Consider the following 21,933-nt stretch of genomic DNA (forward strand, 5'->3'; position numbering starts at 1 on the left):
CGTCATTGCATCTCAGTTTCGACACTAGTGATTTGGACGACACTAATCACGCGCTACAAAGTCGTGTATAAATTACCAAATAGTTTCTTTTTTAAGTTTTATAAATTTTTTATGGGATTTGAAAATCCAATTACCACAAGTTGATTATTAATACACATTAGCAAGATCACATATATGCTGTTTCTACCCAACCAAGACCCGTCTAAGTGTTTTACTATGAGTTCGCTTTCCCTCAAGTTACGCATCTTCCTCCGCTGGTGGCGGATGCCCCGTAGATCACTCGAAGTTTAGTTCTGGCTCCTCATGTCCAGTTAAAGGATCAAGAGGAAGCGACGAAGCTTTAAATCCTTTAAATAACATGCCTATGTCTCTTTCTTCTGAAAAAGCTCCAGGTCAAAGAATCACATTATCCACTCAAAGAACCATCTCTTCTATCCCTAGAGGTGAAACTGAAAGTCATGGTTTATGGGAATATCCATCTCCTCAACAAATGTTAAATGCAATGTTAAGGAAGGGTAAAGGGGATGGTATACCCGAAGATGCTGTTGAATCTATGGTTGATATTCATAATTTCTTGAATGAAGCAGCTTGGCAACAGATTTTAGAATGGGAACTGAGATATACCAAGACAACAAAAATTGAACCTAGATTAAAAAAGTTTACTGGTAGACCTGATGATATGTCTCCTAGAGCTAGAATGTATTTATGGTTAGGTCAATTATTCCCGGAAACATTTAATACCGAACCACCGTTCGATAGGCATGATTGGACTGTCTTGAGGTCACAAGGTAGAAATAAAGATTGGCAAGAAGTGAGATATGTTATAGATTATTATTCTGCGCCCGATGATGAAGAAACTGGAATGCCTGCTTTCACTTTGGATACTCGTCCTGCATTGGACAATTTCGGAAACGCTTCTGATAGATTCACACACTGGGCTTATCCTTTGTGGAAGAGGGCTATGGGCGAATTCGATGACCTTAAGTAGAGTGAGAAATTTTGTAAATAGCGAGACATATTATTTTGGTTCTTCGTCCAGTTTTATTTAATGGGAGTATATTTATGTACGTGTATATATACAATGAATGTTTAGTATTATTATTCTAATTAAATAATATGAGGGAGTTGGTCTATTTACATGGCGCCTTTTTCGATGGTTTGCATGACCGATGGAGGAAGTCTGTACCCAAGCTGAATTAATTTTGAGAAAAGTCGTGGAAGATGCCCGTAATCTTTCAACGGGTTCGCCTCTAAATCAGCAAGGATCCTTTCAATGTTCTTTTCATCTCTTTTCCCGAAAGCACGGTCAAGTAAGAAAAAGTAAGTGTACTTATTTGGTTTGATTGTTTTTTCATTCTTGAATGCTTCGTAGTATGCCCAAGCCAACCTTTCATCTTTGTCTAAGCAAGCTCTAATCATCTGGTTGTAAATTCTTGATGAATCACGAAACTTTTCCTTAGCTTCTTGGAAGATTCTGTCAGCGTGTCTTGTATCTCCTAGTTGCAATTCAGTCGCAAGCATTGCAGTTATTAAACCTGCATCATTGGGATATTCTTTGGATAAGAGACTATATAATTCCCTGGCACCGGTAGCATTGTGGTTATCTGCCAATCCTTTAAGGATAGAGGTAAACATGGCACCAGGCAACCGAGGAAGTTTGGCAGATTCTATCAATTTGAAGACTTCATTCATGTCAGGAGAAAGACCCTTCTCGTACATCTGTTTAAGATACCTGTCAACGACAGTGGTCAAAGTATATGCATTTTCGGGGATCTTGTGTTTTTGCATAAAGGCGAGAATACCATCAACCGCCTTATAGTTTTGAGCATTGGAATAATGAGCAAGGAAGGAGTTCATCACCAAGATTCCTGGGACATAGCCACTTCGATCACTGGTGAATTCGCCTAATTTTGTTTCAGCTTCATTAATCTTGTTGTTGTGTAGTAATCCAACTAAATACCCATCCTTTGCTATATTATTCATCCCCAGAAGACCAGACGCCTTTTGTTCTTCAACATACTTGTCTACTTCGTCGAATTTACCAAAATTGGAATATCCAGAAATTATCAGCGCATAAGTATCAGGAGTTAATTTCTTATATTGACTTTTGACAGTTTCAACTAATCGGTTAAATTTCTGTAAAAATTGTTTTTTTTCTTGGTCGTTTTGGGCCTTGGCAATTTCCTTTGGAGTAGAGAAAGATTTCAACAAAATATTCCAAGCTTCTAATGGCGGTTTTGGACATGATTTTAACAATACTTGAAATATGTTGAAAACTTGGGTGTGATCTTCTAAATGAAAGAATCCTTCCATTAGCTTAGTTGTAGTTTTTTCATCAATAGCGGTTTTATATTTCGAGCTTACTTCCTGAATGAAACGAAACATTTTATTCATATCGGCTCGGTCGTCTTTCTGAATGGCTTCATCAATTCTTCTGTGGAACTGGCGTGTATTTGGATCAAAATTGGCTTTTTGTTGGTCTGCGTCTACAGCCGCGTATCTTTTGAAGGTCTCTTCATTGAAAAGACCTAAAGTCTGAAGGACATTTCGCATGTGCCATAAACTGTTAACTGTATCCCTTTGAAGCAACTTCATTGCTCGATCGATTGTATATTCGCTACCTTCCTCAATGCAAGCCAAAGCAAATGCATACTGGGTCAATACAGAAAGTACACGATGACCATAAACAGGATCTATACGATTTTCATCGAAAAATATCGTTGACACACCTTTGATCTCAAGAAACCTAATCCATAACTGCAAAATTTTGCTATATGTTTCCAAAGATTCTCCTTCCTTAAGGTAATGAGCAGCAATTCTTGAATATTGAGTGGAGTGGGCAATCTTGTTGGTTTCGAAAACCGTTAATAAATCTTCCAATGATTTGGTACCTAAGGTAGCTCCAGGCTCGAGCGCCTTAATTAAAAGATCCCTTGCCAATGGTAAGTAGACTTCACCAACTGCCGCTTGACCGATACGTTCTTTGGTGTGAATTTCACGAATGTAGGTGATACCTTCTTCAAAAACCTCGTAAGCTTCTGTCAAATCTTTTGAAGACGATTTGATGGCTTGAGAAACTTGATCACCGATTTCTTTCAAAATTGGATGGATATAATAGCTTCGTTCCCCTTTTACCTCATTTCCTGCACCTTCATCTGCGACCAAATCTGAGTTGTTGTTATCTGGATTGGTAATTTTCGGATCATGGGTAACTTTTTCTGGGATTGGTTGTTGCAGTTGATTATTGGAAGTAATTGTGGATTGGAAACGATAAAATGCCGATGTCGGTTTGGCAATTTGGATCAAGACACGTCTTGGGAGTGTCCTTGAGATGGTTTGCCTTAAGGGTAACATTTTCCTAATACCAAGTTGGGATGAACGTTTCTTGGTGGGACTGTCAAAACTGTTGTAAAAATCCATTAAAAAAAATTTTTCAACCAAAACTTAAGTTAATTAGTCGTGTAAAATGTTCAAATTTGCATAGGCAATAAAGCAAGTCTTATTGATTGGTGAATTTATATAAAAAGTAAACATCGAGACAAGAGCATTTATCTACAATTTTTAAAACATAAAGTTATTTGAATTTGTTGTTTATTAGAACGAGTTATATAAAATAGAGATCTAGTTCAAAAAATGTAATAACTTCCACAACTATAGCATAGTTGGTAGCGCAAACAAAGAGACAATACCAAAATTATTTCTAATTTACCATTTTGTTAGTTAAATCTTTATATGATTCATTTCACTGATTAGTAAGTTAAGCAAATCTATCTAATGGTTCAGATATCTTAAAAATTATTATCATAAACAAAAATATCAACTGAGCTGGGTTTAATAGCATTAAGAGTCTTTGACTCGGTCTCATCACTGTAAATACTTTACTTAGCTTTGCTAATCATTACATGTGTTTTGATTTCTTAAAAGGACTTACATACCATTTACACAACGTTCAAAATTTAGTGTAAAATTAGAGAGAGTGGGAAATACTCTAAAGCAAAAGAAGAAGAAGTTCAAGAAAAAGAAGAAGAACTCGATGATAGATGAAGATTTTTTTTGTCACTTTTCATTAAAAAAAACAGCTGTTGGAACAAATCTTTTGAATCCGGGTAACTTAGATAGATTTACAAACCTAAAAATCAATTGTAACCTAATCTGATTAATTAAATTGATATCACAACCACAAACCAGATTCCATTTATTATATTCTATTCGATAAATTCAAGTCTTCCAAAAGAGAAATGGCTACTTTAGTCAACTATGAACATAGCAATAGTCCAATACTTCACAAAGTAGAATCCGGGCATTCGAATACTGATGTACCTGAATTGATTTTCTTTAACTACCATGAATTTCTAGAAGTGCCGACAACATCTTCTGGTTGTGCCTTGTCTACTGCAAAGCTAGTTATAAATCATTTTCCAAATATATACGCGGATAGTCTGTCATTGTCATATAAGAACACTCGAATACTACGAATACCAAGATGTTATTATTCCCGCAAGTATTCTGATTTAATTCCTCAATTTTCGGAGTATTTTCCTGGTCAGGAACCAGGTGCAATACATGATCCACATCCTCAAATCAACGAATTGGGATTATATGATGATAATTACTTTGGAAGATCTTCTAGAATTCCAATTCTCAATGGTTTGCTTAATGAAAATGAATTGAAGGATATTGTAATAACAGTTAATGAATTATTATATCAAGCATTTAATCCATTTTCAACCATTACTTTGTTTGAGAATATATTAGAAATATTCACTGGTGGATTATTTTCTCAAGTATCTAATTTAATTGGCATTAAATCATTTACTAAAAGGAGATTAGATAAATTAGAAACTTTCATAAATGATACAAATAAAAGTTTTGAAACTCGAGAGATTGATTTAAAGATTATTTCCCCGAGATATTCAGGATATCTATCAGTATGTATAACATAACATTGTTTACATTAAATTTGTTCAAAATTTTACTAACGCTTTTATCTGATTGTAGTTGGACATTCAAATCCCAAAGCCCAAGGCTTTATTATTATAGAAATTTTAAAGATATTTTAATTCATTCATTACACATCTCTTTATAAATGATTTGTTGTGGTAGTAAATATTTTTTCTTAATATGACAAGAGATGAGATTTTCAGTACTATCGGGAAAACTAAAAAAATCATATAATCTAAATTTCCTTTCTTTCTTTGATATACTCCTGTTTCATTTAAGTTCAACATATGTTCAGATTTAGACCTAAGAATATGAACGGTGTATTTGCAATAGAGAAACCTTCTGGGATAACTTCCGCCCGCTTGCTTGATACTCTCCAGAACATATTCACTAAATCAGATGTGTTTCAACGTGATTTGACCATGGCTAAATCAAAGATGGCTGAAGATTTATCAAGTGATAAAAAATGGTCGAAAGAAAGAATCCAAAAAAGAGTACAGAAATTAAAAGTCAAGATTGGCCATGGCGGGACTTTAGATCCATTAGCTACAGGTGTATTAGTGGTTGGGGTTGGGGCAGGTACCAAAAAATTACAATATTATTTGGCACAATGTAAAAAGACTTATGCTGCAAAAGCACTCTTGGGACTTTGTACGACAACAGGAGATAGTGAAGGTGAAATAGTTAGTCAGAATGAAATTGATCATATAACTAAAGAAGATGTTAAAAATGCGGCAGCAAGATTCGTGGGTGATGTCAAACAAACTCCATCAATCTATTCCGCTCTAAAAGTTGATGGAATGCCACTTTATGATTATGCGCGTAAAGGATTACCAATACCTAAAGATATTAAAGTTAGAGATGTAACTATTCATTCTTTAGAAGTATTTGATAAGGATTTGTTAAGCACTGACCATGAATATAAGAAATTAGAAAGTCAATTTGATGAAAATGGAGAACCTAAAGAACATGCATTAATGAATAATCCAACATTAAATGATTCTCCAGTATATTTCTCATCTCAATATCTTGAAAGAGCTGAAAGGGAAGGTCTTCCAAAAGAAGTGGGAAAACCAAGAATGTTAAAAGAAGATTCAGAATTACCTGAAAAACTCCCAATGTTTAGTTTCGAAGCAGATGTTTCTTCTGGTACTTATATCAGAAGTTTAATCAGTGATATTGGACGTACGTTGGAATCTTCGGCATATATGGTTGCTTTGGCCAGAACAAAGCAATCCGAATGGGAATTGGGTAAGAACGTATTTAAAATGGAAGATTTTTCAAAGGATCAAAGAATCTGGGGTCCTGTTCTTAAGAAAGTCCTTGAAAGCAATGGAGCTGATATTGAATTAGAAAAGTTGTTCGAGGATGTCGAGACTAAGCTTGCGCCATTGTTTGAAAAGGAGAAGCAATTATTAAGTGACGCTGAATTAAGGAACCAAGAGGAATTACAAAATGAAGCTGACAGTACTAAAGATGAAGCTTTACAAGCTGAACAGAAAGATAAACAAGGACAAACTGAATCAAACCATAATACAAAGAAGAGAAGTATTGATGAAGTTGAAAATTAAAATCCGCGATGAGATTTCTAAGGAACAAATTTTTTTTAATAATTAATTAATAGATCTTCTTCTTGTATATAGAATCAATTTATAAACGATGACAAGACAATTCTTAGTGAAAAGGTTATTTCATAATAGTAGGTTTCAATATCAATTCTATACGTGAACAACGATAAATCCAACTAATTTCCAATTGAAGATTCCTTCACATATAAACCCCCAGGCAGTACTAGTACTTTCAACACCATCTAACCTACCCCAAGTTATACAAAACTCTATTGATCTCTATCAAAATAATGATCTACAATTAGTAATTGCTGGAGTGGACAGTGTAGTCCCCAATTCCCAAAGAAATGGAGTTTCCGAAATGTGGATGACAAATACCATGGATATAACATCGGCCATTCCATTAGAAGCACGAGATGATTTAAATACTCCACCAAAAGAAAGTGATGGGGTTCATATTGTTACCGCCAGAAAGAATTGGAAGAATATTGATTCGAATTTAAAACTTCATTTGAATCAAACTATGAATATTGATTTAAAACTTGCCAATACTGTATTTTCAACTGGTTCAATACTTACAATGTATTATTTCCAACCTAAGGCATTGAAAGATATGACTGGAAATTCTGGACAACATTTATGTGAATTGGATGTTAGGTTGCCCGAGGGAGTCGTATCTGACAATGCCAAAGTTATTGTTGAAGATAATTGGACCCCATTATATCCTGAAGACCAAAGTTTTAAGATTACGAAATGTATTGGAAACTTGTTGAAAACAGTGGATACTAACCCAGCTGCTCATTATTTAGAGAAAAATGATCGTCTAATGTCGATTGGTTCAAAGGAGACTGAAGTATATGTTAAGATCCAAAAGCCGAATTCTAATGCAATTGAGAGATATAAAGTGACTGCTGGAGGTGGTGGTTGGGGTGCGAAAGCAAATACAATCGTCTTATCACCAGAAGCTAAATTGGTTACAGGAAGTTCTATTCAGTTCTTTATGGTTACTCCTGAAGATAGATATCAAGTCAAGAATGATGCGATTGAGAATTATCAAAATGCAATTACTTTACAAAGTACATATGAAGAGAAGAGTTATAATGAAAACACCAAACCGGAGCAAGTGTTTGAAAATGTATTTGGATGTGGAGCAGAAGCTGGATTCTTCTTTAATGGAATTAAACATAATTCTGCTGGAGAATATATTAGAATCTCTCTATAAGTAGATGTGCGCAATAGAAAAGTTCGTTCCCCATACTTTTTCTTTTCTCGATGGTCGTCATCATCATCCATTAGCCCCTTATTAAAAAGTAAGCATGATTAAATATATTAAAGGTGATTTATTCACCCATAAAGCAATTGATGCAACCAAGGCAATTGTATTAGCACATGCCTGTAATACTGGAGGGATATGGGGTGGCGGAGTGGCCGCGGTTTTCCGTCACAAGTATCCCTATGCCAATGATGAATATTCCAATTACTGTGTTAAACATTCTAATCTATTAGGTAAATCATTATTAATACCAGCTACTGCAGATGGTAAGAATACAAAGATCTATATTGGTTGTTTATTCACTAGTGATTTTTCTCAATCTCCCGAAGAAATTGCACAATATACAGATGAATCACTTTCAGAATTATCAAAACAGTTAAAAGAGTTGGCTAAAGAGGTTGCAATTGAAACTGATGAAGATTCAAAGTATGTTGTCAATATGCCCAAGATTAATGCTGGAATATTTGGTGTGCCTTGGGAAATGACTGAAGAAGTACTTAAAAAACATCCAGATTTAAGTTTTAATGTTTATGTAATTTAATGAAAGAAAAATCTTGCTATCAGTTTAATTATAATCACTCTACTCTGTCCGTCTCTATTGTTTTATCATCATTGTTATTCCCAGTATGTCACTGTAATCATATTCAGTTACAAAAAGAAGGCTGTGGGTTGTGTGATGGTAAATTGTAATTTGCCACCAACTATTTTTTATGTTAGTCGTGTAAAATTGTCACAAGTTTTCTCTACAATCAAATCTGACGGACAATAAATTTTTGATAAACACCAAATCAATTTTTGGTTGTCAAAAAGATCTATAATCAATCAACACTAATCAACCAATACATTAAAAGATGGATGAGGGATTAATCGCAACAATCAATAAGTTACAAGATGCTTTAGCTCCATTAGGGGGAGGTTCATCTTCTCCAGTTGATTTACCACAAATTACCGTAGTTGGATCTCAATCAAGTGGGAAATCGTCAGTTTTAGAAAATATTGTCGGTAGAGATTTCTTACCTAGAGGTACTGGTATTGTCACTAGAAGACCATTAGTTTTACAATTGATTAATAGAAGGGCCACTCCTAAGAATCAAAGAGGTGGTGATGAATTGATTGAAATTAATTCAACTAAAGAAAATGGTGAAGCAACTGAAAATAATGCTGATGAATGGGGTGAATTTTTACATTTACCAAATAAGAAATTTTATAATTTTGAAGAGATTAGAAATGAAATTGTAAGAGAAACTGATGCTAAGACTGGTAAGAATTTAGGTATTTCTCCTGTTCCAATTAATTTAAGAATTTATTCACCTCATGTTTTAACTTTAACTTTAGTTGATTTACCTGGTTTAACTAAAGTTCCAGTTGGGGATCAACCAAAAGATATTGAAAGACAAATTAAAGATATGATTATGAAATTTATTTCTAAACCAAATGCAATTATTTTATCCGTTAATGCCGCCAATACTGATTTGGCAAATTCTGATGGGTTAAAATTAGCAAGAGAAGTTGATCCAGAAGGTGCTAGAACTATTGGTGTTTTAACTAAAGTTGATTTAATGGATGAAGGTACTGATGTTATTGATATTTTAGCCGGTAGAGTTATTCCATTAAGGTTTGGGTATGTCCCAGTTATAAATAGAGGACAAATGGATATTGAAAGTAAAAAGACAATTAGAGATGCTTTAAAAGATGAAAGATTATTCTTTGAAAATCATCCATCTTATAGAGCTAAAGCTCAATTCTGTGGTACTCCATATTTAGCTAAGAAATTAAATGGTATTTTATTGCATCATATTAAAGGTACTTTGCCTGATATTAAGATGAGAATTGAACATTCCTTAAAGAAATATCAACATGAATTAAGTTTATTAGGGCCCGAAATGGCTGAATCACCAGCTTCTATTGCTTTAAATATGATTACTCAATTTACTAAAGATTATACTGGAATTTTAGATGGAGAATCTAGAGAATTAAGTTCACAAGAATTAACTGGTGGTGCCCGTATTTCTTTTGTTTTCCATGAAATTTTCAAGAATGGTATTCAAGCTTTAGATCCATTTGATCAAATTAGAGATGCTGATATTAGAACAATTATGCATAATACTTCTGGTTCTGCCCCTTCATTATTTGTTGGTACTCAAGCATTTGAAGTTTTAGTTAAACAACAAATCCATAGAATGGAAGAACCATCTGTTAGATGTATTAATTTAATTTTTGATGAATTGGTTAGAATCTTATCACAAATCATTGGTCAACCAATATATAGTCGTTATCCAGCATTAAAAGAATTATTATCTCAACAATTTATTTTATTCTTAAGAGATGCATTAATTCCAACTAATGAATTTGTTTGTGATATTATTAGAGCTGAAGAAACTTATGTGAATACTGCCCATCCTGATTTATTAAAGGGGTCACAAGCTATGGCAATTGTTGAAGAAAAATTCCATCCAAAACCACAAGTTCAAGTTGATCCAAAGACTGGTAAACCATTACCACCAAGTCAACAACAACTACAACAACAGCAGCAACAGCAACAACAAGGAGCTAAAGATGAGACAGCTAATGGATTCTTTGGTGGATTCTTTTCGTCTAAAAACAAGAAGAGATTACAATCTATGGAAGCTCCACCTCCAGTATTAAGAGCTACTGGTACTATGACTGAAAGAGAAACTATGGAAACTGAAGTTATTAAATTATTAATTTCTTCTTATTATAATATTGTTAAGAGAACAGTTGCTGATGTTGTTCCAAAAGCTATTATGTTGAAATTAATTGTTAGATCAAAGGATGAAATTCAAAAAGAATTATTAGAAAAGATGTATAATGCACCTGATTTAGATGATTTGGTTAAAGAGAATGAAATGACAGTTCAAAAGAGAAAGGAATGTTTAAGAATGGTTGAAGTCTTGAAGAATGCAAGTGAAATTGTTTCTAGTGTTTAAAGTTGTTAATTGATTTTGCTTTTGTTAGCTTGTTATAGGTTATTATTATTATTATTATTAAGGATACTAATAATTTTGATATAATATATAGAGAAGATTTGTTTGCAATAGATAGTTTAATAATATTACATATACCCCTCAATCCTTTGGAGTTTTATGGGAGTTTGTGTGTTGTATGTTGTGTGCGGCTTGTGAAATTTTTAGGGCTCTATCCTTAAACTCCAAAACTTCTAAAATTAAATTATTTATTAATTACAATTTGTAAATCATCTGACTTCTCCTTACTCCTATAATCTGGGGCGCTACCTAAAAAACAGATTTTAACATTTGAGTTAAAATTTTCTATGCAGGGTGATAAAGAAAACAAAGCAGAAAAAAAATTTTCACCTTAAGGCGATTAAACTGTCAAGTCGTGCGCAAAGTGCATTGCCTCCTGAGTGCTAGCCTATGCAAAAAAAAAGACCGCCCTGGTAGTAAAATTTACACCGATTCACCATACAACCGCATCCCACACACAAAATCAATTGCATTAAGAAAAAAAAAATTTCAACCAAGACGAACAAAGGAGCAACAAAAAAAATTTGAAATAAATTTTTCACTTTTTTGCATTTTTGACTCTCCTTTCTTCTATCTTGCTTCTCCAGACATCTTATAAGAGTATTAAATATTCACACTCCTAGAGATTAACATAGCTACCACTAAACACTCCATTCAAATCTTATTCAAATCAATTTCATTTAATTAGAAAGCTAGATTTGAGAACAAATTTTTTCAATTTTTTGCATTAATCAAACCGTTTTAAATTTATTCGAAACGTTGATTAATCCTATTAATTCCACTGTCATCTCCTGCTAAGCATTTTATGCGTAAGAAAGAGCCACGACTGTACCTTTATTCAATTAATAGATTAATCGAACCTGGATAACGCACATTATCTTTATTTTCCATTGAAACAAGTTCAATTGCACATCAGTAACTAGTTTCAAATTCCTTTCAGTTAAATAAAAAAGCCTATCGTGACTTTCAGATCAATAGTATCCACCCTTAGCTCCCTTATTAGTTGCTGACATCGCTAACCATCATCCACCAAAAGTATAAAAAAATCCTAAAAAAAACATCAATACCATCCTCCCCGCAAATCACCAACCCCCATCCCATAATTAATAACACTTGTGAAACGTTTCTTGCTACTTCTCTCTTCGTTTCATTTTGCATTATTAATTTTTAGAACAAAACCCTTAAACACAAGAGCAAGTTCCAATCCACCTTACAGAAAATCCTATTAAAAAAATCCTATAAAAAAACTACATAAACCCACCAATAAAGCAAAACTATATAATCATATTAAAAGGCTTTGTTGTTAAAAAAAGATCATATAATCGAATTCAATTACAAAAAAATAAAAGTTCCTGCTAATTATCAAAAGGTTATGGTTGCTCCTGCATACTATCAAGATTCATACGTTGACCATGAATTATCAGCCAATTTAGATTCAACCTTTGCTTTCGAAGGTCCGGAAAAATTACTTGAAATCTGGTTTTGGTCGTCCGAAGGTCAATTACCTAATTCTATTCCAAGCGACGGGCTTAGAAGTATTCCTTTAGAAAATTGGATCAAATTATTAGATTTGGTTAGTTGTAAAGTATTATCCATGAAATCTTCCAAATATATGGATGCTTACTTATTAAGTGAAAGTTCATTATTTGTGTTTGCTCATAAATTGATTCTTAAAACTTGTGGTACAACAACTACTTTAGCCTGTTTACAAGAATTGTTTGAAACTGTCCGTGATAAATTAAATATTGCTATGACAAGTAAAGAAATCTACAAAATTTTCTACTCAAGAAGATCATTTATGTTCCCAGACAAACAAATCCATGTTCATCGTGATTGGAAGAGTGAAGTTTCATTATTAAAACAACATTTCAACAATGGGAAATCATACGTTGTCGGAAACTTTGACAGTGACGACCATTGGTATCTTTTTGTAGGTGGCGAAGAACCTAGTTGTCCAATGGTAGGCAATATTCGTCGTCATTTACATCATGATCAGGATCAAACCTTTGAAATCTTAATGACTGAACTCGACCCCGAAAAGGCTCATAAATTCCATACTTCAAGAAAACCAGGGGTTGAATCATTAATCAAAAGTGGTGTTGATGAAAGTGATTTAGGTCACGATGTTGGTCTTGAAACTATGGCTGAATCAGGATTAGATTCGATTTTTGAACCTTCAAGAAAACATGCTACTCATTTACCTTCACCTTCTTTATCTGATAGTTCAGATCAAGAGCAATCGGATATTGATTCACTTGTTGATTCCATGGATCACTCAAAGATTCATGATCGTGATTATGAGTTCATTCATGATGCATTCTCATTCACACCATGTGGATTCTCATCCAATTCGATCTGTTCAAATATTCCCGGTGGATATTATTACACTCTTCATATTACTCCGGAATCCGGGTGGAGTTATGCTTCATTTGAAACGAATTATCCATTCTCCAATCTGTCCCCAGTCGATATTATGACGGTTGTGACTAGAATCTTGAAGATTTTTCAACCTCGCCGATTCTCAATGACTTTGATTAATGAGTTGGAAGATGAAGAAAATTTCTCAATGTTGAAACTGGGTGGTGAATTGATATTGAGAGATTTGGGGTATAAGAAGCAAGAAAAGGCTTTATATGATTTGAAAAATGAATATAATTTATTATATTTGAATTTTGAAAAGATTTAAAGTTGTGCCGCTTTGAATAAAATCCGTATTGATCATATTGGCCGTGTTTGAGGTGGTCGAAATATGTTTATCGCTATGACTTATAGCTTAGTTTGTTTAAGTTTTTTTTATAGAATTATTTACTTTTGTTTATTTTTCAAATAATTAATTTTTTAGTTTATCATTTGATGTGTCTCTATTTTGTATGTTTTAGAGAAACTATTGTCTCTGAAATGTATCGTCGTTTCTATTTATTCGAGCTAACTGTGTAGCATTCTTCTCCAGTCTGCGAAATTTTCATGAAATTCTGTGCTAATAATTTGAAAAATAACAAATCCACTCCTAAGCAGTGTTGGAAATCATAATTTATTAAGAAATGAAGAAACCTGTCAAGTCTACTTGTATCGCAGAGCCCAACATGACTTCAGAAATCAATATAAGTTGATTCCAAGGTTTGCCATTTAACTTTGTTTTGGCTGCAAATTTGTAATTTTTTAAAACTTAGCCCCCTGCATATAGTCAAATTGTGGACCAATAAAGTCAACCGTAAATGGCCGAGCTTGCTAAAAAAAAAATAATCCGGACAAAAAATAAAAATTAATTTAAAATTAATTTAAAAAAAAAAAATTAGAAACGTTTGAATCATCGTCCACAAAAATGAAATTTTTCATGAAATTTTGGAAATTTCCCCTTTTTCAAAAAACATGAAATTTTTGGGATACACAGATTTACATAGAGTAGGGAATTAGGCTATACAGGCACTGATTAGAGGTAGGGTTAAGATGATATGTTTAAATGCAAATTACAAAGTTTTATTTGTAAATAAATATACTGTCCAAATTATATACAAACTATTTCAAGAAGTAAAACTAAAGAAACAAAAATCTATCTCTAAAAAAAATAAATCAGATTTCAAGATTAATTAGTTTACTTGAACTTCTTACCGAAAACGATAACTTGTAATTGATCGTATAAGGAGATAACACCGGCACCGGCAACACCTCTTAAGATGTTAGCACCACAACCCTTGAATAAGGAAGCAACACCTTCAGCAGCAACAACCTTTCTGAAACAGTCGAAAGCACCGTCGTACTTAACCTTTTGACCAGAAGTCATCATCATTCTTCTTCTAACGGTATCTAATGGGTAAGAAGCAGTAGAAGCACCAGTGGTAACAGTCCAACCTAATAAGAAAGAAGCTAAGAAAGAACCTTCTAATGGACCGACTAAGACAACAGGTTTTAAAGAATCATATAAACCGAAGTATAAACCTCTGTAAACAACAATACCAATAACAGATGGACCGAAACCTCTGTATAAACCAGCAATACCATCAGAAGCTAAAGTCTTCTTGTAAACATCAACTAAACCATTGAATTCTCTCTTACCGTCACCCTTGGAGGACTTAGCATCGTTAGCTAATCTAGTTCTGGCATAATCCAAAGAGTAGACGAAAGCTAAAGAGGTAGCACCGGCTAAACCACCGGAAGCTAAGTTACCAGCGAACCATGGCCAGTAACCTTCAGATTTCTTGAAACCGAACATTTGCTTGAATTTATCCTTGAAAGCAAAGTTTAAGGCTTGGGTTGGGAAGTATCTGATAACATTAGCAGTGTTACCTCTCCAGAAGGAAACGACACCTTCTTCAGCGGCAGTTCTCTTGAAACATTCAACGATACCACCGTATCTCTTGGCTAATCTACCTTGCTTGATCATTTCATCTTGATTTTGAATCAATAATTTAACTCTTTCAATTGGAGCTGCGGCGGTCTTAGAGACGGCGGCGGAAACACCACCCATTAAGAAATCAATTAAGAATTGGTTATCCATTGTAATTGTTGTTGTTGTTGGAATATATTCTGAGGTCTCGAGTACTTAAAGAAGAAAAGAAGAGAAAAGAAAGAAAAAAAGAGAAGAAGAATGAAACCAGACAAAACTCAAATTATCGGGATTTCAATGATTATTTATAACACTTGGATATTAAACGCCCAATGAAAATTTTTTTTTTTAATGTGTTTATTTGTTCACTGAAAAAAAAATTTATTTTGACAAAAAAAAAGAAATTATTAAAATTTTTTTTTTTGACTGAACAACAAACATAAAATGTATTGAAGTATGGATGTTAATGGAGGAAAACAATCGGACATTTTTCCAACAGTAAAACGTATTGGTGACACAAAAAACTAAAATACTCAAATTTGATTTGTCCACAGCCGACATTTTTGTGAGTTGCATTTTCACACTGAAAAAAAAAATTCATAGGGAAGAAATCGGGCGGGTAACTAACTAAATAATCTAAAAAAAGGCTCTAAATTACCTTTTTAATACGTAGGTGTCACCCTGAGTTCCCCAAAAAAGGCCATCGCAAGATCAGTTGGATACCGAAGTTAATAGGAAGCTCTCAGGGTACAAACAGTTCTAGTACTTTTCTCACACTGATTCAATATTGTACCAGTAGGGTATTGTTAATTTGCGTACACGGTTGTAAAAAATTGAATTTATTAATAAATTATTTTTTTAGTTTAGACAGACATCGCGACTAATTAAATTGCGAAATTTATTTTTCACACATATTCTCTTACACATAATCATCGTAAAACGAAAGAAAACTAACCGGTATTCAAATCAGACAGACATAAAAGTTTGTAAAACCGGTGACCTTAGAAAATGAAAAACGTCATTCACTGCAAAACCCTAAACTCGTCTTTTATTTTTATTACCCCAGAGATTTTTTACAAATATCTTGTGATCTGGAGTTGTGTGTACCTGTGCGTTGTGAAACTGAGTGTCAGATATTACGAACATGTTACAATCTAAAGAAAAAGACCCCATACTACAACCTTGGAGGTGCCGCGCTTTTTTCTTATCTTTAAAACTTCACACATCTATTTGGCTTCACCTTTTTTTGTGAATCTCCCACTATTAAGCATCGCACTCAAAGTCAGGGGTCTCATTCCTTTATGCATTAGTTGTTGTCGATGCAGTTTGGAGCCCACGCATTTAGATGTCAAGTTTCTTTTTGAAGAAATACTTTAAATTGTCTGTCTGTTGCCCCGGTGATTGTTCTGAGATTTTTTTTTTCAATAGATGTGTGTGAAAGAAAAAAGACCTCAAACCGGTTTTTGCCGAGAGACGAGACATCCTCGCACACGACATTGGAAGGACATATGGTGTTGCAAAATCAAACTTCCTAGATTGCAAAAATAATACATAAAACTAAAAAAGTCTATAAAATACATAAAAACTTATAATAACTAAAAATACAAAAGGTAACATTCATTTGTCTATAACACTCCATGGTTTATTGTTGGTTACGTGGGCGGATAATTATTGTGGTATGGTGGGGACGTTCTTCTAGTCTCCTCACTTATCCTTGCTGCTCGTCTTTGATTGTCAGAAAAATCTTGCATCGGTATTTCTTCAGTAATAACACTAGATGCTGAATTATCTAAACTGCTTGAGTTCGTGGTACTTTCACTTCCCTTCTTCAACATCTTAAATATCATATTCTTTCTCTTTGAAGGCGAACCATAATCTCCTTCTTGTCCTGGTGGTGGTGTTGGTTTTGGTGTTGGTGGTGTTTCTATATATGAAACTTCACAATCATTCCTCTCATCACTTGAATTATAATTCAGATTGTTATACTTCTCCCTCTTTCCATTGTCTTGGTTTCTAGCTGAACTCATACTCATACGATTGACGACTTGATTAGAATATGCACTAATCTTAACTCGATCAGGATCAGTTGGATCGTAATCAAATGGATAAGCATCGAAATCTCCACGAACAACACATTCACGAATAATATCAATATCTTTCGGCCAGAAAATCTTTTGAACAAAATCATAAAAGAATCTAGGAATCAAACAACATAAAACCCCAACGAAAACACATGCCCAGAATGACGCAGCACCAAATACTTGTGGAGCAGCCTTATAAAATTCTCCACTATATGTAGTGGTAGTCCATAATCCGGTCCAAATGAAAATAATCAAGATGGAAATACCAACAATCAAAGAACTGATCCAATCCCATCTGAATTGATGGAATAAAATGAATAAATTACATGAAATACATGCGATACATGTAACAACTATACCCATCCAAAATCTATGATCAAAAGGTTTACCATTTTCATTAGCAAACGAGACAACAAACATCAAATAAGGGAAAAAGAACGAGATTGATGATTGATAAATACCATCACCACAATACCACCAGAATTTCCGTTGATTGAATTCAGTACGTAATATACCACTACGATATACTTGAGGAACTAGCAAGGAAACTTTGGCTTCAATATCTTGATCAAATATCCCTAAAAATATAACTGGCAATGAAGTGAATGCTAAATTATAAAACATCAAATAAGTGAATTCAAATAAATATGTTCCATCAAAATCATTATAAATACCATACCAAAACAATGCAATATTGAAAATAACATTCTTATAAAAGAAACTAGGAATCATCTCACTGAATCTCTTATAAGACCAACGTCCATGAGTTAACAACAATCTAGCCAAAAATCTGAATTGTCCAAGAGCATAATCTGAAGACATAGCCGCTTGTCTACCTTCTTCACCAGCAATACCCACACCGACATCAGCAGCTTGAATCATAGCCACATCATTAGATCCATCACCAATTGCTAAAGTCATGACATCTAAAGTATCCTTAACCAATTTAACCACCGCAGCTTTTTGTGCCGGAGAAACACGACAACATAAAACAGCACGACACTTTTTACATAATAATAAGAATTTTCTTTTGGTGTCAGGATCTAATAAGGCCATTTTCAATGCATCACCATCAATAACAACCCCGAATCTTTCATCTGGTGGACTATGATCCAAAGCTGCAGCTTCTTGTTCTTCAAATGATCCAACCATTTGGAAATATTTTTCTAAATAGTATGTCAACATCGTATCAATAATTGAATGCTCACTTGCACCAGGACTAAAGTTAACACCATCCATATTATTCATATCTTCTTCACTATATGCTGTTTTGAGAACTAACAATTCCATTTCATTTCCTAATAAATTACAAGAAAACCCGATATTGATAGCAGTTTCAACTTTATCACCAGTCAAGACCCATAATTTAATCCCAGCTTCCGCCAAGATTGAAATCGCATCAGGAACACCATCTTGTAACCTATCTTCAATAGCAGTACCACCCAATAAGGTCAACTCACGTTCAATCGAATCAGCAACAGCTTCCATTTCAGCTTCACGATCATCTAAAGAAGAGGCTGCAATTTGATGCTTCTGATTCCAAGCAGTATATTGATCCCAATTTAATTCACGAATGGCAATACAAAGGGTACGTAACCCTTCAGTTGCGTATTCTTCTAAATGTTTAGAAGTGGATTCTAATAAATTTGGATCATTGGCGGTTTTACTTAATCGGGAATAAATGACAGAATCGGCCCCTTTACAGATTAAAAGAGCTTTAGGTTGTCCTGATGGTGTAGTTGGAGGTATCTTGATAATTGAACTCATTCTCTTTCTTGTGGAATTGAATTCTAAAGTGTTTAATACTTGATATTCTTTGGTTACTCCATGTACATCAACTAATAATCCTTTCTTGGTTGCACCTTTGAATGTAAAACCTAATGATCTAGCAGTACCCACCAATGCTGCTTCATCTGGAGATTGAGCTTTCAATAACATCTTACGTTGGTTTTTTGGATCTTGTTCAGTAATCACAGAATGACAAAGTGCCAAAGCTAACATGAAATGTTCATTACATGCTCGTTGTTCAGCACCTTTTGCACCAGTTAAATCATCAAGGAATTCAGAAGATACAAACGTGATTTCATCATCATAAGTTTGATTCTTGGTTATTTGATGTAATTTATCAATCATTCTTTCTTTATCTTTCTTAATCAATTCCCGTTGTTCAGTAGCTTCAGCATCAACATCCACTCCCAATCGTTTTCTTAATCCGGCAAGTGCTTCAGTGTAGGCAAGACCATATGAAACTCCATTAATTGTACATTTTTTAAATTCCATCAAGTTTTGAGTTAACGTTCCGGTTTTATCACTAAAGATATATTCAATTTGTCCCAAATCATCTGAAATTGACCAAGATTTGGGAGTACATGGAAAATCCAATTTGGGATAATATAATCCAATATCAGAATAAATGAAAAATACTTGTGCCGTTTTGATGATTTCAATGGTGATATAAAGCGAAATTGGAACCAAAGTTTGATATAAGATTAATGAAACAAAGAATCCCACAAATCCATTCAAAAAAGGAGTACTGGCAATAGTACCGAATTCAAAGAAATCTCTTGAAGTACCCGTTGTTCTATAATATAATCCATTAATTAAACCCGATAAGAAACAAATAATAAACAAAAGTAAAAAGTTGAGTAAAACATAATAATTCAATTCTCTTGAGATTCTTGATTGTTTGGTAGGAGTAATACCAGCGTTAAGCATAATTTTAGTATCATCACCAGTAAATGCAACAACCCCAACTACCCATTTGGTATTTCTTAATGAACATCCACGTAAAAGTAAATTGTTAATTGTTATTGGCTCTTGTAATTCCTGTTCTCCATTAGCACTACTATACTTCAAGTTACCTTGATAGGTATATAAATTTGGATGTGGACCCTCGGAATCAATTTGGAAAGAATGATCCATTAAATCATCAGCTTTATTGATCTTTTGCTCAATTGACGAATACTTCAACGCTTGTTTCACTTTCAAATTGGTTTCACCATCAAGATTCTTAGTTTCGACATAACAACAATTATCTTCATCACTTGTAGCCAATATCACCAAATCAGCAGGAATCTCATCATTGTTATAAATACGCAATACATCACCCACTTTAACATCCTTCCAGTATTTCTTAACAAATTTAAGGGTTTTAGTTCTACGATGATGCATACTTGATTCCCGACGGTTTTGTTGGAAAGATTTTCTCAATGCATCACTAAATGGATTTGCATCAATTGAGTTCCTTGGACTTTGTTCTCCGATATCACTATCAAATGATTTTCTTGCTTGTTGCATGTCGTCAATTCCATTTTCTCGGTTATACCTTTCTCTAATCTTTTGAGCTCTACCTTCTTTAGTCAAATTTCGTTTCGAAGCACCCCAGAATCGAGCTAATAATCTGGTGTTCATTTTCTTGAATCTTCTCCATAATGAAATTTTTTCATCATTAACATTACGATTGATATATTGATAGGTAGTATTATTATGATCGATTTGAGATAAAATATGAGTGAATTGATTGTTAACTTCTAAATCAGTTACAGTTCTTCTTGAATCTTCAACAGCATCTTTAAATGCGGTAATGATAACAATGACAATTAATGGAACTGCTGCCAATACCGGCGAAGGAACACCAAAGATTTCAAATGCACCTAAAATGATTATGAAAAGGAAATAAACATTTGCAATATTATGATAAAATTGATTAAAAATGTTTTTTGGTAAGAATGATAATGGTGTATATTTAGTTGTTCTAATTTTATTTCTTGGATAATCCGTATCAGGCTTCCCGCTCTCTGGATCGATGAATTCGGAAGGCAATTCTCTATTAAAAACAATTGTTCTCTTGTCTTCACGTCTATTCTTAGGATCGGCAGTTTCGAGGTCTGCAGTTTCTTCCACATCTGATTCCTCATGATGATGTCGTTCTGGGAAATCAATTGAGTGTGTATTTGGTCTTCTAAATGAATTCAATCTTAATGAATTATTTCCATGTTTTCGTCTATGAGGATCGAGTATTCGTCTGAGAGTCATTGATCTACTCACATTCTCCTTCTTAGGTCTTCCATGTTTATTACGAGTAGTACCCCATCTCAATCTTTTAGTTGCTGATGGTGAAGCGTCAATATCCTCGTTGTTTGAAATTTCATCAGTTTCTTCAGCGATATCGTTATTACCGAAACCGAAAGCATCTTTCATGAATGGGGATTTGGGCTTCTGTAGGAAGATATCATCATCAAATGCCACGCTGTTCTGATCTAAAAATGGGGACTTTATCTTCCCAGTACCGCTATTATTATTTCCCGCGTCTGATGTTGCCGTAGACGGAGGTGTATTTGAATTGTTCGTTTGATTCCTCGTTGTATGATTTCTATTATCTCTATCAAATCTAGATACTCCTATTACTGGAGTAGGAGGAACTGAATCGTAATCTTCATCAGAAAACACGTCGTCTATATTTTGTTGTTGTCGATGCTGTTGTTGTTGTGGATGAAGATACTGTTGTTGTTGTTGTTGCTGATGGTTGTTAATTGGAAATTTTGTATAATGAGATTCAAATTCTTCTACTGTTGGGGATTTTAATATTGATGAATTATCATCATCAATGGAATCAATATCATTCTCACCATTGAATGGACTCTTCTTGGGAATATTCAGGTCTCCATTCGCCATGACTGAAGGGGTTTAATGTTTATATCTGATTTGTCTGTTGTTGTAAAAAAAAAGAACACACTTAAAG

At 33.9% G+C, this 21,933-nt stretch overlaps 7 protein-coding genes across 7 annotated transcripts; 4 read left to right on the forward strand and 3 right to left on the reverse strand. All coding sequences in view use genetic code 12, as the record gives it.

The window, feature by feature from the left end:
* CYC3 (holocytochrome c synthase) lies at positions 1-988 on the forward strand (the record flags this gene model as incomplete). The annotated part of the gene is made up of 1 exon (XM_049406754.1): positions 292-988. A coding segment is annotated over one exon (697 nt), but the record flags the coding sequence as incomplete, so codon positions are not given.
* Positions 989-1,134: 146 nt separating this feature from the next.
* On the reverse strand, positions 1,135-3,354 carry J8A68_002953 (uncharacterized protein; the record flags this gene model as incomplete). The annotated part of the gene is made up of 1 exon (XM_049406755.1): positions 1,135-3,354. The coding sequence occupies one exon, from the start codon at positions 3,352-3,354 to the stop codon at positions 1,135-1,137; it is 2,220 nt and encodes a 739-aa protein (XP_049263726.1).
* An 884-nt stretch (positions 3,355-4,238) lies between these two features.
* On the forward strand, positions 4,239-8,323 carry J8A68_002954 (PUS4; the record flags this gene model as incomplete). Its single annotated transcript, XM_049406756.1, has 4 exons — positions 4,239-4,932; positions 5,341-6,489; positions 6,767-7,654; positions 7,821-8,323. 4 exons carry the CDS (start codon positions 4,239-4,241, stop codon positions 8,321-8,323), a joined length of 3,234 nt encoding a protein of 1,077 aa, XP_049263727.1.
* A 310-nt stretch (positions 8,324-8,633) lies between these two features.
* Positions 8,634-10,730, forward strand: VPS1 (dynamin-like GTPase; the record flags this gene model as incomplete). The annotated part of the gene is made up of 1 exon (XM_049406758.1): positions 8,634-10,730. One exon carries the CDS (start codon positions 8,634-8,636, stop codon positions 10,728-10,730), a length of 2,097 nt encoding a protein of 698 aa, XP_049263728.1.
* A 1,429-nt stretch (positions 10,731-12,159) lies between these two features.
* Positions 12,160-13,473, forward strand: SPE2 (adenosylmethionine decarboxylase; the record flags this gene model as incomplete). Its single annotated transcript, XM_049406759.1, has 1 exon — positions 12,160-13,473. The coding sequence occupies one exon, from the start codon at positions 12,160-12,162 to the stop codon at positions 13,471-13,473; it is 1,314 nt and encodes a 437-aa protein (XP_049263729.1).
* A 906-nt stretch (positions 13,474-14,379) lies between these two features.
* PET9 (ADP/ATP carrier protein) lies at positions 14,380-15,282 on the reverse strand (the record flags this gene model as incomplete). The annotated part of the gene is made up of 1 exon (XM_049406760.1): positions 14,380-15,282. One exon carries the CDS (start codon positions 15,280-15,282, stop codon positions 14,380-14,382), a length of 903 nt encoding a protein of 300 aa, XP_049263730.1.
* Positions 15,283-16,763: 1,481 nt separating this feature from the next.
* On the reverse strand, positions 16,764-21,866 carry J8A68_002958 (aminophospholipid-translocating P4-type ATPase; the record flags this gene model as incomplete). Its single annotated transcript, XM_049406761.1, has 1 exon — positions 16,764-21,866. One exon carries the CDS (start codon positions 21,864-21,866, stop codon positions 16,764-16,766), a length of 5,103 nt encoding a protein of 1,700 aa, XP_049263731.1.
* Between the last annotated feature and the right edge of the window lie 67 nt (positions 21,867-21,933).

The sequence above is a fragment of the Hemisphaericaspora subhashii genome (genome assembly GCF_019202705.1).
Source record: "Hemisphaericaspora subhashii strain CBS 10753 chromosome Unknown scaffold49, whole genome shotgun sequence".
Lineage (NCBI taxonomy): Eukaryota > Fungi > Ascomycota > Pichiomycetes > Serinales > Debaryomycetaceae > Hemisphaericaspora > Hemisphaericaspora subhashii.